This window comes from Eubalaena glacialis, chromosome 13 (genome assembly GCF_028564815.1).
Source record: "Eubalaena glacialis isolate mEubGla1 chromosome 13, mEubGla1.1.hap2.+ XY, whole genome shotgun sequence".
Lineage (NCBI taxonomy): Eukaryota > Metazoa > Chordata > Mammalia > Artiodactyla > Balaenidae > Eubalaena > Eubalaena glacialis.
This window is the reverse complement of record NC_083728.1, coordinates 79,690,910-79,706,499: the sequence shown is the minus strand read 5'-3', so window position 1 is coordinate 79,706,499 and position 15,590 is coordinate 79,690,910. Positions and strand designations below refer to the sequence as shown.

The following is a 15,590-nucleotide window of genomic DNA, read 5'->3' as shown; positions in this document are numbered from 1 at the left end:
GATAAAAGCTTAATGTGGAACTATACAATTGCAGGGGCAGGCTGTCACCACCTGAGCCTATTGATCACTAAAATTGGGACCATGAGCTATTGCGGGTCTCCTGGTATGATACCAACACACATCACCTCCTAGCCTCTAGAGCCAACCTCCATTTACACGATATGGGAGAGAGAGGAAGAAGTTAAATGACACGACAAGGAAACAGAAAAATCCACAAAGTGGGGCATTTTACAGGACAACTGACCCAGTTTTTGCAGCAAGTCATGACACGGAAAAATGAAAAGGGCAGGGGCCCACCCTAGATTATAAGAGACTTAAACACCATACAAGAAAATTTCATGTGTAGATTCTGTATGTATTCTGAGTTGTATGTTTTCTATTGTCTTTTAGACAATCAGAAATTTGATTCTGGACTGGGTTTTAGATGATAACAGGGCCAAGTTGACTTTGTCAAGTATGAAAATGGCATTGAGGTTATGTAAGAAAAAAGTCTAGTTTTTTAGAGCTGTATATTGAGATATATAGCAGTAAAATGACACAAGGTCTGCAGCAGAGCAAAACAGAAAGGCGTAAAGCAAACCTAACAGGATCTTGATAATTGTTGAATCCGTGTGATGGGATACGGGAGTTCTTTGTTCTATTTTCACTTCTGAGAAGGTCTGAATATTTTCATAACAAATTCTAAAGAGAGTTTTAAAAAGAGATGATGTGTGGGAGAGTGGTAGAGGGATAAATATTAGTTTCTCTCTTTCCCAGTAGCAGGTGTAAGACACGTGTGTGGAAGAGAAAATCCTCTCTGCGTTTTATTAAAAACTCTCTCTTGCGATTTGCTCATTTAAGGAACTAACAAAATTGCCCTCGGAGCGTGGTATGTAGGCCACGCCCCACCAGGGATACTTCAGAGAGCAGAAAAAAACTCAAATTGGCAACTTGGTCACAGACAGAAACTCAGCAAGATCAAATACCTGAAAAGGACTTTTTTTTTTTTTTAAGTATTGAATTATTTTCGATCTATTAAAAAGAAAATCCCCGAGGGGATAGATGCAATTTTCGTGGGAAGAGAATTATCTGCGCTAGTTAAACCAAACCAAAACAAAGGCATTCTCCGCAATAACTCCCTGAGAGCAGCGTTTACGGAGACAGTAATTAGGTAATTAGACCGGGGAGTCACCGCAGAGCCTCGGGTGCCGCAGGGTGTTAATGACTCCTGCTCAGCTGTGCAGCTGCCCTCGGCGAGGAGGTAGGCCTGGCCTTTTCTGAGCGCAGGGCACTCGGCCTGATTCCTCTCGCCTCTGCAGCTCTCGGGGAGCATCCTTCCCCCAACGCCCGCGGGGCCGGGCGCACCCGAGGCTGGCGGGTGGGACGCTGGGCTCGCGCTGGTTCCCCCGCGCGGCCGCTACCAACTCTCGGCCCTCACCCCAAAACTGCCGGCGCATCAAGCTACCACAATTTTAGCGTCCCCTGGCCGCAGGGCTTGGGCACCTGCTGATAATCCGAAATTGCACGCGGTTCCCGGCCTTGCACCAGGCAGGGTGACTTTCCCTTCTTAATCGCTCGCTCGCTTAATACAGTTAATTCGTACCCCTTATCAAACACGTGGGCTGTGGAAAGGAAAAAGAACTAATGTGTGTATGTCCCTACCAGCCAGAAATACTTTTAGCATTCCAGCGCATTTCCTTTCACTCCAGACATGTTTTAAAAATATATTACTGGGATACCAGAGATACTACTTCAGAAGCTCATTTTTCACTTTGCATCATTTATTGAGCACTTACTCCTGTCATCAAATAGCCTAACAAAATGTCCAATGCTGATAAAAGTCCGCCGGAGGAATGCACAGCTCCCTCACACTTGATACTTGGATAATTTCCCATGTTTGACCGACATAAACAAGTGTTTGGTCGAATTTTGCCAAATACCCTTCTCGCTCCGGCGGCGCGCAGGCCGGGATGGAGGAAGGGATCACGGTTCCAGGTGCCAGATCGCAGAGGCCTCGCGCGGAGTACCTTCCCGGCTCTGTGACGTCGGCCCTAGGCCCCGCCACCTTCGGCGGAGCCAATCGAAGCGCTGGGGGAGGGGGGGTGGCTCCAGAAACTCGCGCGCGCAGGGGCGCGCGCGGGCGACGACGAGGCCAGGCGCGATGGACCCGGCCTTTCCCGGTGTCCAGGGTCAGGCCCAGCCGCCGCCACCCGAAGCGTGGCCGCTGGTTGGCTCCGAGGAGCTCTATGACTGTCCGGATTACTACTACCTGCGCGACTTCCCGGCCTGCGGGGCCGGACGCAGCAAGGGCCGGACGCGGCGCGAGCGGGAACTGCGCACGAACTGGCGGGCGCCCGGCGGCCACGAGCGCAGGATCGCGCAGAAGCTCCTCAACGGCCAGCGCAAGTGTCGCCAGCGCCAGCTGCAGCCCCGGCCGCGCACCCGTCTCGCCTGAGCGCTGGTGCGTGCGGGCAGCCACGGGCCGGGGCCCAGGAGAACCGCGCGAGCGCCCTGGTAACGCTCCGGTCCGCCCCCTGCGACTCGAACGCGGCACAGTCGCCCCCTCCTGAGGCTGCCCTGCGTAGCGAGTTATTAGCTGGGCCCCCTAAACTCCCAGCCTATCTCCCGGCGGCAGTTAAAATTCTACCTTTTGGAGTTTTTTAGTTGGGTAGAAGGGGCTGGGAAACGCAGAAAACATCTTTCTAAAAATACAAGTAAGGGATTTACTTCCAGTTTTTATGCACGGACTAAAGAGAATAACTGATTTATGTTTTTGTCTGGTTTTCAACAGGATACCCATACCCGAAGGACCTGATAAAAGTATTTTCTCTGACTCCAGCTGTAACTGTGGTCCTAAGGGGAACAGTCCATGTTGCTCAACAGAACTTTTTTCGACATCGCTTAAGTTCAGTATCTTTTCCTTACTGATTGTTAATTAAGTAACATCCAAGTGGGTATGCCTGTTTAGGGTTTTTAATTAAAAGAGCAGCAAGAATGGCATTTTAACTCTTCTGGTGTTTTGTTTTTTTTAAGTTGCTGTGGTAACTTGTTTCAAGTCCACAAATATTTGAGTTCTTATCTGCAAAGAAGAGGTCACAAAGATGAATGTGGGCAGAACAAAGATAGGAATTTGTCAAGATTTCAACCCAAGTGTCATATACTACTGTGCAGGCTTAATATTTATTTGCCAGAATAGGAATATTTTAAATTGTAATGCTGTACGCTAGGTTCTCTGCGCTGCTGACCCCACAGCAATCCTTTGAAGCGAATGCTATCTCCATTTTACGGACGGGATTCTGAGGCACAGAACTCAAGTAACTTTCCAGAGGTCATACAGCTAATTAGAAAACGTGGCATAACAGATACTCAAAAACATTCACTCTTCCCAGCATCACAGTTTTCCTCAACTGTAGACATCCTTCTGTGGTTCAGAACCACCCACAAACTCCATGTCCAAGAACTAGGGTTATAGTTTAAAAATTATGCAGAGTATGGCAGGGTCCCTTTTCTTTCTCTTCACTCTGCATTCAGTCAGGTCTCTGCGCCCAGCGGTGAGTCCTTTGTTGGGGGAGAAGGGTGGTGTTCTGGAAGGAGCAACTTGAATTTTAATCCTAGCTATGGGTGTTCATCAATCTGGCATTCAGCAAACTTCTGAGTGGTAGCTACTTTCAAGTTCCACCACGCTTCAGGTTTTGCATTTGTAAAATGGGAATAATATTGGGTTACCTCGCCAAACAGGATTATAGATAAAATATATAAAATGTCTGACACCCTTAAGGGCTTGGCACATAACCGGTGCTCAATAAATGGTAATTATTTTTAAGTTTACAGAACATGATCCCTCTTCTTCCTCTCTAGTCACGAAGTCTTTTTTCTTTTTTTTGGCCGCACCATGCAGCATGCAAGATCTTAGTACCCCAACCAGGGATGGAACCCTTGCCCCCTGCATTGGGAGTGTGGAGTCTTAACCACTGGACTGCCAGGGAAGTCTTAAATTCTTTCACTCACTTCATTAATTCTTTTAAAATGTCTCCGACTTTCAGGCAGTGTGGTATGGTAGGAATCTTCGCTTTGGAGTCAAACACCTGTATGGACTTGGGCAAGTTGCTTAAACTCTAAGCATCTGTTTCCTTACCTATAAAATAGGGATGATACAGTACCTATTTCAAGAGTTCTTGTGAGGCATAAATGAAATAACGCACGTAAAGCTCTCAGTGCCTGGTATACAATAGGCACTCAAATAATTAGTAATAATGTTCCCATCACCACTGTCTTAGCCTTCAGGATTTTTTTGCTTACCCCTAGTCTCCCTCTGCTATATCTCAGACATGTCCAGATTAATCTTCAGAAGACCATTTTAATAATATAAAGACCCTCAGTGCTGCTCTAACTTTGCAGGCCAAAAAGCTTAGATGCCTTATATTATGCTGCAAATCATCTATTGGATTTTTTTTTTTTTTTTTTTTTTGGCTGCATCGCGTCTTAGCTGTGGTACATGGGATCTTCACTGCGGCACACGGGATCTTTCGTTGCAGCGTGCAGGCTTCTCTCTAGTTGTGGCATGTGGGTTTTCTCTCTCTAGTTGTGCCACGCGGGCTTAGTTGCCCCGCAGCATGTGGGATCTTAGTTCCCTGACCAGGGATGGAACTCGCGTCCCCTGCATTGGAAGACACTGGACCACCAGGCAAGTCCCCATCTATTGGATTTTCTTAAGTTTGTTTCTCACAACTTCCAAAAACACACTGGTTCGTGACACACGTCTTCTGTCCTCTAAATTCATATTCAATTCTGCTTCTTCCTTTGAATCTGTGCTGTGCTACTCAGTGCGCCCTTTACAATTTTAGTTTTTCTAAAACTAATTTCACCTAAGTGAAAGTGGCACCAAGTGCCACTTTCTCCCTGAAGCCTTCATCCACACTGAATGTCCATTCCTTTAAAATCCTTTAGAACTTCATATAAACACCACTTAACCATTTGTTTTATAGTATTCTGTACTTTTAGATCAACAGTTTAATTCATTCATTCATTCTTTTTTGTATGATATGTGCAAGGCACTATATTCATATAAGTATGTCTTAGTTATCCAAAGAAAAAACTACATTTACAGTGTATGGACCTTAATGTCTTAAACATCTCAGTTCCTACACAATTCCTGCTGTAAAGTACAGCATACCCAGACAGACATCAGCTATGTTAAAGCAACACTGTAAGATGTTCTAACTAGATTTTGCTCATTTTAGATACTAGAGCTTTTAAAATTTAAATATGGTCACTGTAGAAGTTATGTGTATTAGTTACCTATTGCTGTGTAACAAATTACTATCTCAGTTTCTGTGGGTCAAGAATTTGGGAGTGGCTTAGCTGAATGATTCTAACTCAGGGTCTTTCAGGAGGCTGGAGAGGAATTAGGCTCCACCTTTTGAAGGGAGTGTCAAGGAATTTGAGGACATATTTTAAACCACCAATGTAGGTTTAATTATTGTGTGTTCACTGTAGACAAATTGGAAAATATAGACAAGCCAAAAAAAAAAAAAAAAAAAAAAAGGAAGAAAGAAATCACTATCCAATGGATAACATCACTACTGGGATGTATATAATTACAGCCTTTAAAATATAAAAGAACTTTCTCAAAATACAAACATACTATGTATTCTACTTTGTAACCTGCTCTTTCACTTGGTATTTTGTGAAGATACTTCTCACTTCAGATATTCTTTCACAACATTTTAAATGGCTGCATAGCATTTCATTGTATGTATGTATTATAACTTATTTAACTAATTGTATATTGCAGGACACTTAGGTTATTTCACATTTTCCCTATTTTATACATTTTGTTAAATCAACATCCTTATGGCTAACTTCTTTCACATTCATGACTTTCTCAAATTCTTAGACATGGAATTTCTGGAACAGAGTTTGCACAGTTTTAAAACTTCTGATATTTACCACCTAATTTCAGTAGAATTTTTACTGCAATCATCAAAAGTCCATTCAGCCAAATATCTGTATCAAGTATCTGTAACAATGCCTGCAAGAGTTCGTTGTTCAAATTTTGATCACTGTAATTGCATTTGTTGAGAATGACTGAGATCACTACGGAATAAGTTGTTATATAAATTTTACTAAAGTGTGAACTTCAGCACACCTAACCCGCCAAACTGCAAATGATAGGTAGCAGAATTCTATTTATTTTCAATTCCCACTTTTTTGCTATTCATTTTAACTTTTTACATGTTCTTGTCTTTTGAATAGAGGTAATACATTAACTGTTTCAAAATCCAAGAGATAGAAAATGCTACCAGTAAAAGTCTCACCCCTGTGCCACTGCCTGAAGGCAACCAGTGTTATCAGCTAAAGATATTTTATGCATGTACACTATGGGCTTTTCTCTCCATTTCACAAATAGCACCCTATACTCAATTCTGCCCCTGGCTTTTATTCTCTTGACAGTTTATCTTGGAAATCATTTCATATCAACACACAGAAAAACGTCTTTCTTTTTTATAGCTGCATATTGTGTGAATGTGCCATAATTTTTTTTTAACCTGTATTCTGCTGACAGGAATTTAGATTGTTTAATCTTTTACTATCACAAAATAACCTTGTACAAACATCTAATTTTCTCTCTTCAATTTAGGAATTAATGACTTAGCTAAGTATGATTAAAATTGTCTCTGTTCTGGTCTGCATGCCTGTCTGTCCAAAGCTCTGCTCACTCTAAGCTCTTCTGGTGCCAGAATGTCCTTTATAAATAAGGTTTCTTTCTCCCATCTCTTTTTATGAATTATCCAAAGGCGAATACAAAGGCTTATCATTTGTAAACCTTTCATTTCTTTAAAAAGTTCTGTGAAAATAAAACTTTGTTTTTCACAAAAGTTTTTTGCATTATTTACCCCTCAGTTCCACAAACATTCTGCTGTTGCTGGAAAGGCTGTGTTAAACTCTGCTACCTCTGGTGGAAGGGGGAAATTTCTGATTGGCATCCAAGCAGAAATGGAGGTTCTACCTCTGCTTTCTCTCCTCCATAAATCCCACCCCACCCCCAAGGACTTTCCCATGAAGCCCCCCATGAAATGCCACTAGTTAACTTGTCCCCTACTGCAGAGGCGCTAAAATGTACTGTTAAAAGCATTTCAGGGCTTCGCTGGTGGCGCAGTGGTTGAGAATCTGCCTGCTAATGCAGGGGACACGGGTTCGAGCCCTGGTCTGGGAGGATCCCACATGCTGCGGAGCAACTAGGCCCATGAGCCACAACTACTGAGCCTGCGCGTCTGGAGCCTGTGCTCCGCAACAAGAGAGGCCACGATAGTGAGAGGCCCGCGCACCGCGATGAAGAGTGACCCCCGCTTGCCGCAACTAGAGAAAGCCCTCACAGAAACGAAGACCCAACACAACCAAAAATAAATAAATTAATAAAAAATAAAAAAAAAATCATTTCACACCAAGTATCACTGAAGCACAGATCCTTGGGGCCTTTGCAATTGCCATTCCCTTTGCCAGGAATGCTCGTACCCTTGATAAACACAAGGCTTGCTTCCGCACTTCCTCAAGGACTCCATTCAAATACTTCCTCTTCAAAGACTCATGCCCTCTCCAACCCCTAACTCCCTACCACCCTTACCCTGCTTTCGCTTCATATCACCACCATCTAATTTATGTAGGTGTTTGTCTCTTGCCTCCCTGAATTTAAACTCCTTGGAGGTAGTCTTATTTCCCGCTTTATCTCCAGAACCTAGCTAGCACTTGGAGATCATTCAGAACATCTCACTTAATTATCAGTGAACGAATACCCTACCAATTACGGGCACAAATTCTATAATATATGAAAGGGGTTTGAAAATGTATGAAATACATAAATGTAAGGCATTATTACTGTCTGAATTTAACTTTTGTTGACTGGATCCACGGACAAAATACAAGTAGAACCAACTCATCTCTGTCGATCCCTAAAGTTTTCCGTCTTATTATGTGCCCACATTGTGCCTCAAAAAATATTTACCCAAATGAGTAACTTAATGGTGAGAAAGGTTAAGTAACTGGCCCAAGGTCCAGCGACAATCACGCCAGAGCTCTGACTCACTCTCTCAAGATTGGAGCTGACCTACCATGTTAATAAGGCAAACGTTTGAAGGTAGTAGCGACGGTTCTTGTGCCCTAGGAAGCAAACAGCTCGCGGTTGTGACTCGCGCTAGGCTCGGAGGACAAGGTCTGCACGACAACACGGCCACTTCCGGTTTTCTAAACAGTCCTGGCGCCGACCTCCTGACGTCAACCGTGCACGACAAGGCGCCGCCGTGACGTCCTGCTCTTCCTGTGACCTTCAGACCCGCGGAGACGTCGGCGAAAGGAAAGCCTCTGCCTGTGCTCTGATTGGCCGCGCGCTGAGTCCAGCCCCGCCTTCCGACTTCCGCTCTCGCTCGTCGCAGAAGCAGCCACGGTCTCCTCCGAGTCTCGCGCTTGAAGACCCCGCTTCGCCACGCATTTAAGATGCCTCGTGGAAGCCGAAGCCGCACTTCCCGCGTAGCCCCTCCGGCCAGGTGAGGCCACCGCGAGGTTTGGGGTCCTGCCGGCGCCGTGACGCAGAGGGAGGTTGCGCTGGGCCTCGGGGCGGCGGGGCGGCGGGGGACGGGGGCGTCCGAAGGCTGGGGCGGCGTGGGCCCGCCTCCGGTCGTCGCAAGCTGGTTGTAGGGCTTTGGCTAGTTTTCCCGTTAGTGGCAAACTTGCTAATTTGGAATGTCCATGAATTATTACTTAAAATACTTAGAGTCCATTTTAAGTTAAAACAGGCCACTTCTAGAAAGAAATGGATATTCCTAAGTGTAATTTGGCTGAAACGTCAAAAATAGCAAGAAGAGCTTCCCTGGTGGCGCAGTGGTTAAGAATCCGCCTGCCAGTGCAGGGGACGCGGGTTCGAGCCCTGGTCCGGGAGGATCCCACGTGCCGCGGAGCTACTGGGCCTGTGCGCCACAACTTCTGAAGCCCGCACGCCACAACCACTGAAGCCCTTGTGCCTAGAGCCCATGCTCCACAAGAGAAGCCATCGCAATGAGAAGCCCGCACACCACAATGCAGAGTAGCCCCCCCTTGCGGCAACTAGAGAAAGCCCACGCGCAGCAACGGAGACCCAATGTAGCCAAAAATAAGTAAATTAAATAAATTTTTAAAAAAATAGCAAGAAAAAAAAAGTGTAAGGTAGTATAATCAGGAGAAATGATCATATTTCAATTCAGTAAATAATCTTTGAGCACCTTCCAGGAGCAGTGAGCATTCTAAGGGCTCAGCCCAGTAGGGGACACAGTCACTAAGGCCTCACGTGTACATGACGTTTTCTAGTTCATAAAATACTTGTAAAATGTACTGCCAGTTGCACCTCCTGATAGCCTCAGAGGTAGATGTTTTCCTGTTTTACAGGAATAAGGAAACTGGAGACTCAGAATAAGTGACTTGTCCAGGGTCATGCCACCAGTAAGTAGAGAAGCCAGGTCTCAGACCTGAGTTTTCCGGTGACAAATTAAGGACATTTAGCAGAGTACCACGTTCCTTCTCTAGACTAAGGTGAATTGTGTTCAAACTGCATGCTAGGAGCGTAGGGAAGGAGTTCACTTAATGGAAAGACGCTGCTATCCAAAGGAGGGGAAACCACATTTTTGTAAAGTTAGACCAGATACCACCTGATAGGAAGTGAAGTCATAAACTTTTGACCTAGCATCATTTGAGGGAAGAGTGCCCAAGGAAACAATCTAAAAATGCAGAGTTTGTATAATCTGTGTGAAAGATTTTTGGAGCAACGTTGGACATATTAGTGAAATTTTGAAGGCATCCAAATGTTCTACAGATGGGAAATAGTTGAAATCAGTTTAGGTATAACAGTTCAGGCAACTCACTTCCACTTACTGGGCTTCAGTTTTCTAATCTGTGAAATGAAGGAATTGGACTAGTTTATTTCCCCATATGACTATCTTTCCGTGTTCATTCAATTGTTACCAGCTCAGTGAGACCTCCCTTGACTGTCCTAAAATTGCAGCATCCCACAACATGCTGTCCTCTCTCTCAATATTTTTTTCTTAATATTTATTTGATCCCTCAATAGGATGTCAGCTCCACGAAGGTAGAGGCTTTTGTCTCATTAACAGTTACATTGATTTTTATGACGTATTGGAATAACTGTTCTCTAAAGATACTATAGACTTTGTGAATACATGGAAATGGTTAGAAAAAAGCAGGGGAGAAAAGGTTATACTTGGTGATTACAACCGTCAAAGGTTAAAGAGAAAATGATGTAAATAGTTCAGGGAATTGTGTTCTGTAAGGTTTTCTTGTATGTATGTAGTATTTGCGTTTAATAATTTAAAATGAAATCCTGAGGTTATTTTAATATACAAGGGGTTTTTGTTTGTTTGTTTGTTTATTTAAGTTGACAATTTCCTGGGACTTCCCTGATGGTCCAGTGGTTAAGACTCCCGCGCTCCCATTGCAGGGGGCCTGGGTTCGGTCCCTGGTCAGGGAATTAGATCCCTCATGCCGCAAAGAAGATCCCGCGTGCTGCAACTAAGACCCACACGGCCAAATAAATAAATATTATTTTTTAAAAAAAGAATATAGCATCGACTTAATATCCCGTTGGATTTATTAAAAAAAAAAAAGTTGACAATTTCCAAACTTGGTTGGGAGTGGGAACTTCATACTTTCTGTTCTTTTCTTTCACAGCCGGGCACCTCAGATGAGAACTGCGCCCAGGCCAGCGCCCGCAGCTCAGCCACCAGCAGTGGCTCCACCATCTGCTGTTGGCTCCCCTGCTGCTGCTCCCCGGCAGCCAGGTATGATGGCCCAGATGGCAACCACTGCAGCCGGCATGGCTGTGGGTTCTGCCGTCGGCCACACTCTGGGTCATGCCATCACTGGTGGCTTCAGTGGAGGAAGTAATGCTGAGCCCTCAAGGCCTGACATCACTTACCAGGTAAGATTTGGGGCAGCATTCTCTTCGGTGGTGTATTTTATGAGAAAACCTAGTTAGTTGTAAGTGCCTTATGTATTGGGACTGTCTCCACATGTGGAGAATGGTTTATCCATATTTGGCAGCAGTTGCGTTAGTACCTTACTTAGGCCAGCGTCAGAGAGTCCTGGACAAATGGTGTTTCTTCTCAAGGAGTAGAATTGTGGCAGTTCAACCTGATGCACTGTCAAACAGCCACATTCCCCTTATTTTAAGTATTTTGGGGAATTCCCTGGTGGTCGAGTGGTTAAGACTTGCCGCTTTCACTGTCATGGGCCCGGGGTTCAATCCCTGGTTGGGGAACTAAGACCCCAGAAGCCGTGTGGCCTGGCATAAATAAATGAACGAGTGAATGAATGAATGAATATAAATATATACACATATATATATACACATATATATGTTTTGTTTTGTTTGTCCTGGTCACGCTTAACTAATTCAGTCTCAATCTTCGTTAAGTGTTCAGAAATCTTTTTTTTTTTTTTTAAATAATTCTTTTTTTTTTTTTTAATTTTATTTATTTATTTATGGCTGTGTTGGGTCTTCGTTTCTGTGCAAGGGCTTTCTCTAGTTGCGGCAAGTGGGGGCCACTCTTCATCGCGGTGCGCGGGCCTCTCACTATCGCGGCCTCTCTTGTTGCGGAGCACAAGCTCCAGACGCGCAGGCTCAGTAATTGTGGCGCACGGGCCTAGTTGCTCCGCGGCATGTGGGATCTTCCCAGACCAGGGCTCGAACCCGTGTCCCCTGCATTGGCAGGCAGATTCTCAACCACTGCGCCACCAGGGAAGCCCCAGAAATCTTTTTAATGGCTCTGTGCGCTCTCATCTCTTACCTGATATTTGCCACTGCCCTTCTTTCTGAGATATGTGAATTTTCTCCTCTAAGGAGCATGGGTGTATACTCTATTGTATTTCTGATGTACTTAAAACTCTCATCCATCTATTTTTCTATAGTAGGCCCATTTTTTCCTCCATGAAACATCACTGAACCACTGGTCTTTAGATGCCCAGATAACCACTTTATTTGCATCTTTGTTCATGAATCTTTCTGATTACAACTGGGATTTTTGTTAAAGCTCATTTCCTTCTGCCTTTAATTTTTTTCACTGTCCATGTTATTAGATAGAAACTTTAATTTGCATCTGGTTCTAGTTCTGTTCCCCCAGTTAACCTCAAAGAGTGGCTATTGCTCTTTGTTCAGGTATAAGTCTGATTTCCTTTTTTTTGTTTTTTTAAATTTTTATTTATTTATTTATTTATTGGCCGCATTGGGTCTTCGTTGCTGCGTGTGGGCTTTCTCTAGTTGCGGCAAGTGGGGGCTACTCTTCCTTGTGCGCAGGCTTTGGGCGGGGGCTACTCTGCTTCTCATTACAGTGGCTTCTCGTTGCAGAGCGCGGGCTTCTCATTGTGGTGGCTTCTCTTGTTGGAGAGCATGGGCTCTAGGCGCACGGGCTTCAGTAGTTGTGGCTCGCGGGCTCTAGAGTGCAGGCTCAGTAGTTGTGGCGCACGGGCTTAGTTCTTCCGCGGCATGTGGGATCTTCCCGGACCAGGGCTCGAACCCGTGTCCCCTGCATTGGCAGGCAGATTCTTAACCACTGCGCCACCAGGGAAGTCCCTGATTTCCTTTCTTAACAGTACTGAATGTTATGCCTTTGCAGGAGCCTCAGGGAACCCAGCTGGCACAGCAGCAGCAGAATGGCCCATGCTCTTTTGAGGTGAAACAGTTTTTGGAGTGTGCCCAGAACCAGGGTGACCTTAAGCTTTGTGAAGGTTTCAGTGAGGTGCTGAAACAGTGCAGATTGGCGAACGGTAGGTGATATATCAATCCATGGTTGAACTTGCATCTGCTTAATTCACTGAATGGGACCCCTGGACCTTATAAAACTTAGGGAGTCTGTGTTTGATAAATTAAACTGACAAATTAGAGGAGATTTTGTTTAAATTACTCTAAAAATAATCTACCTCTTCTAACAAGGAGCTGGTCCAGAGTTTTCTAGTCATTATCTTAGGCTTTTACCTGCTTAAGGAAGAATCAGATTCAGTTACGTTCTGAATCTGATTCTTCCTTAGGCAGGTATAGATTAGTGTGCCAAGATCTTATCGTGGTTATTGCATAGCCTTAGTGCTGATTTCACCAAAGTCCAGGAATGAGCACAAGATCTGATAGAGCATTGTCATTCTGCACACCTCATTTGAGAGAGGCAAGTTTTATTAAATCCCTCAGTGGGACTTTGAGATTTAGGTTCTCTGGAATGTTGGCAGTCAACTTGTTTTTGTGTGATTTCCTCCTATCAACCTAAGAATTCACCATCTATTAAAAATGATTATTTTCATTTTCCCGCCTGCATTTTTATTTATTTATTTATTTATTTTATAGTTCTGCAGATTTTATTTAGAAACTTAGAAAGGGTTTTTGTGGATAAATCTATAGTTGATTCTCATGGAGTCACAGAGTATATTTAATATATACAGAGTCATTTTTCAGGCCTCTTATACTGAATTGGTCTAGGCCAGAGGTTGACCACCTATGGTCCACTTACCAAAGCCATCCTGACACCTGTTTCTGTAAATAATTTTATTGAAACACAGCCATGTCCTATTCATTTAGGTATTGTGTATGGCTGCTTTCCATGGCAAAGGAAGAGTTGAGCAGTTGTGACAGAGACTATATGGCCCACAAAGCCAAAAGTATTTACCTGATTCTTTACAGAAAAACGTTTTAAAACCCTGGTCTGGGCCAGTGGTTCTCAAAGTTCCCCACCTTCATTTATGTAGGAAATAGGGGAGAAGTTAATCCTTATAGGTGGTCGAACTGTGGAATTAAGAGATTGCATGGCCAGGTTTATCAGAAGTCTTTGATGAAGCTACGTCTAATACCAAAGTAATTATATTTCTGCTTCAAAGTGTAGAGTTGAAGTTTTATTGGTTGCAGGATGCCTTAAACAGCTTATGAAAGAAATTAATAACCTTGGGCTTCATCCCTGCTTTCATAATTTGGAGGACTTCTGTTTTGTTGAGAATACGTAGCTAGTGCTCTTTTAACAAACCTTTTCTGTTTGCAGGGTTAGCTTAATCAAGAAGTTCCAGTTGAAGGCATGGAAAATCATCTCTCATGACCACGTTGATTTAGCATTAAAAATATAATTGATAGTGAGGATATAAAGTGTGAAGCCACCAGTTAAACCGCTCCTCAATCATTAATAGCTTTTGTGCTTCAGGATTGCAGTGGAAGAGGGTATTCTCACCATATGGAAGCTCACTGAGATGATATTGAGTTTGGGGCTAGGAGGATGTTTGTGTGGCCTCTTAAACATGCTTTTGTTTGTGAATTAATTAGAATAAAGTGATTTTATTTCCAAATGTGTCTCAAGTATAAGGTTATAAATCACACATGGTATACACATGCTGAACAGAATGCATTTTGCAGAAGAACACAGTTGTCTCTACATGTCTTTAAGTGTATCTAGTCTGTAGTCTCTGGATATTAAAGTAGTGGCCACCTGGAGGATCTGGCAGAGCTTCCTGAGGAGCTTTGGTAGAGAAATAGTTATGTAAGGAGTAGCTCTCTAGCAAACGTGCTGCTCATTAAAAAGATTCCAGGTGGTACAGGCCTTTGGAGCCAATGTTCAGTAAACTGAGCAGTAACGAAACTAAAATACTAACTGTTCTAATCAGGTGAATGATAAAGGAAATGTGGGAGCAGACCCATTACACGTGTGGGCTCCCTGTGGCCAGGTCAGCACTACATGGCATTGTTAACCTAGGTTATCCAATTAATTGGTTGGAGATGAAAATTCATTCTCGATACAGGCAGTTTCCCTGCAGATGTTTTTATTCTACTTAAGGCATTGTAGCTTCCTCTTCCTGAAAGACTCAAGTTGCCCTCTCCAAGCTGTCTTAAGTCCATGTTGGACTCAATTTCGGGTGCATCTTTTTTTTTTTTTTAAATGAACCCAGCTCCATCCCTCACAAAGAGCTCAAAATTTCATTTACTTCTGGGAGTTGACCTCCAGTCTCCATTATGCTCTGCAGTTTTCCTACTTTCAAATATACCTTTCAGAGTTTCCATTATCTGATTTTTTTTTCCTGTTACTGCAAGGTGAGTGAAGTGCTGTTGAGTAAGTGAATTATTCAGTTGTTACCTCCTTGTCCTCAGCGGTGTTCTTAGAGTGCCCCATTCTGTACCTAATCATTCACTTCCTGAAAGAGGCCAAGACTACCTTGCCCAAGGACCAAAATGACCACAGACAATTCACTACTGGCCAGTCCCTCAGCATATTCCCTCCTGGGTTCATCAGTGGGCTCCTTTCCCCATTTTCCTAAAGGCTCAGGACCTCTGAGTTCATAGTGTTAATGCCCCTTACGTCCAAGGTGTGATGCTGTATGGTGGGTACCCAAATATGGTTGAATCACTGAATCAAAGGAAAATGAACCACTGACAATAAAATGCAAGAGTCTTGGCTGACCTGGCCTGCCCCTGGTGGGAGCCATGGCTACATAGAGAAGGTCACAGGGAATAATCCACCAGGTGTATTGGCCTTTTGCCCTAAAGTCAGAAGGGATTTTTGTTATGTATTGAAAGTGTAAGCCAGCAGGCGTCTGCAGCTTAGAGTCGG

The 15,590-nt window shown here is 43.9% G+C and overlaps 2 protein-coding genes across 3 annotated transcripts; both read left to right on the top strand.

The window, feature by feature from the left end:
- Window positions 1–2,112: 2,112 nt before the first annotated feature.
- NUPR2 (nuclear protein 2, transcriptional regulator) lies at window positions 2,113–2,974 on the top strand. 2 transcript variants are annotated; one of them, XR_009703371.1, is made up of 2 exons: window positions 2,113–2,493; window positions 2,771–2,974. XR_009703371.1 is itself a non-coding variant. In XM_061209285.1 (2 exons), the coding sequence occupies exon 1, from the start codon at window positions 2,141–2,143 to the stop codon at window positions 2,432–2,434; it is 294 nt and encodes a 97-aa protein (XP_061065268.1). In that variant the 5' UTR covers window positions 2,113–2,140; the 3' UTR covers window positions 2,435–2,440; window positions 2,771–2,974. The 2 variants fall into 2 exon arrangements, 1 of the variants encoding a protein (XP_061065268.1); XM_061209285.1 differs by having other exon boundaries at window positions 2,113–2,440.
- Window positions 2,975–8,355: 5,381 nt separating this feature from the next.
- CHCHD2 (coiled-coil-helix-coiled-coil-helix domain containing 2) lies at window positions 8,356–14,334 on the top strand. Its single transcript, XM_061208634.1, has 4 exons — window positions 8,356–8,519; window positions 10,690–10,939; window positions 12,633–12,783; window positions 14,037–14,334. Exons 1-4 carry the CDS (start codon window positions 8,470–8,472, stop codon window positions 14,045–14,047), a joined length of 462 nt encoding a protein of 153 aa, XP_061064617.1. The 5' UTR covers window positions 8,356–8,469; the 3' UTR covers window positions 14,048–14,334.
- The last annotated feature ends 1,256 nt before the right edge of the window (window positions 14,335–15,590 follow it).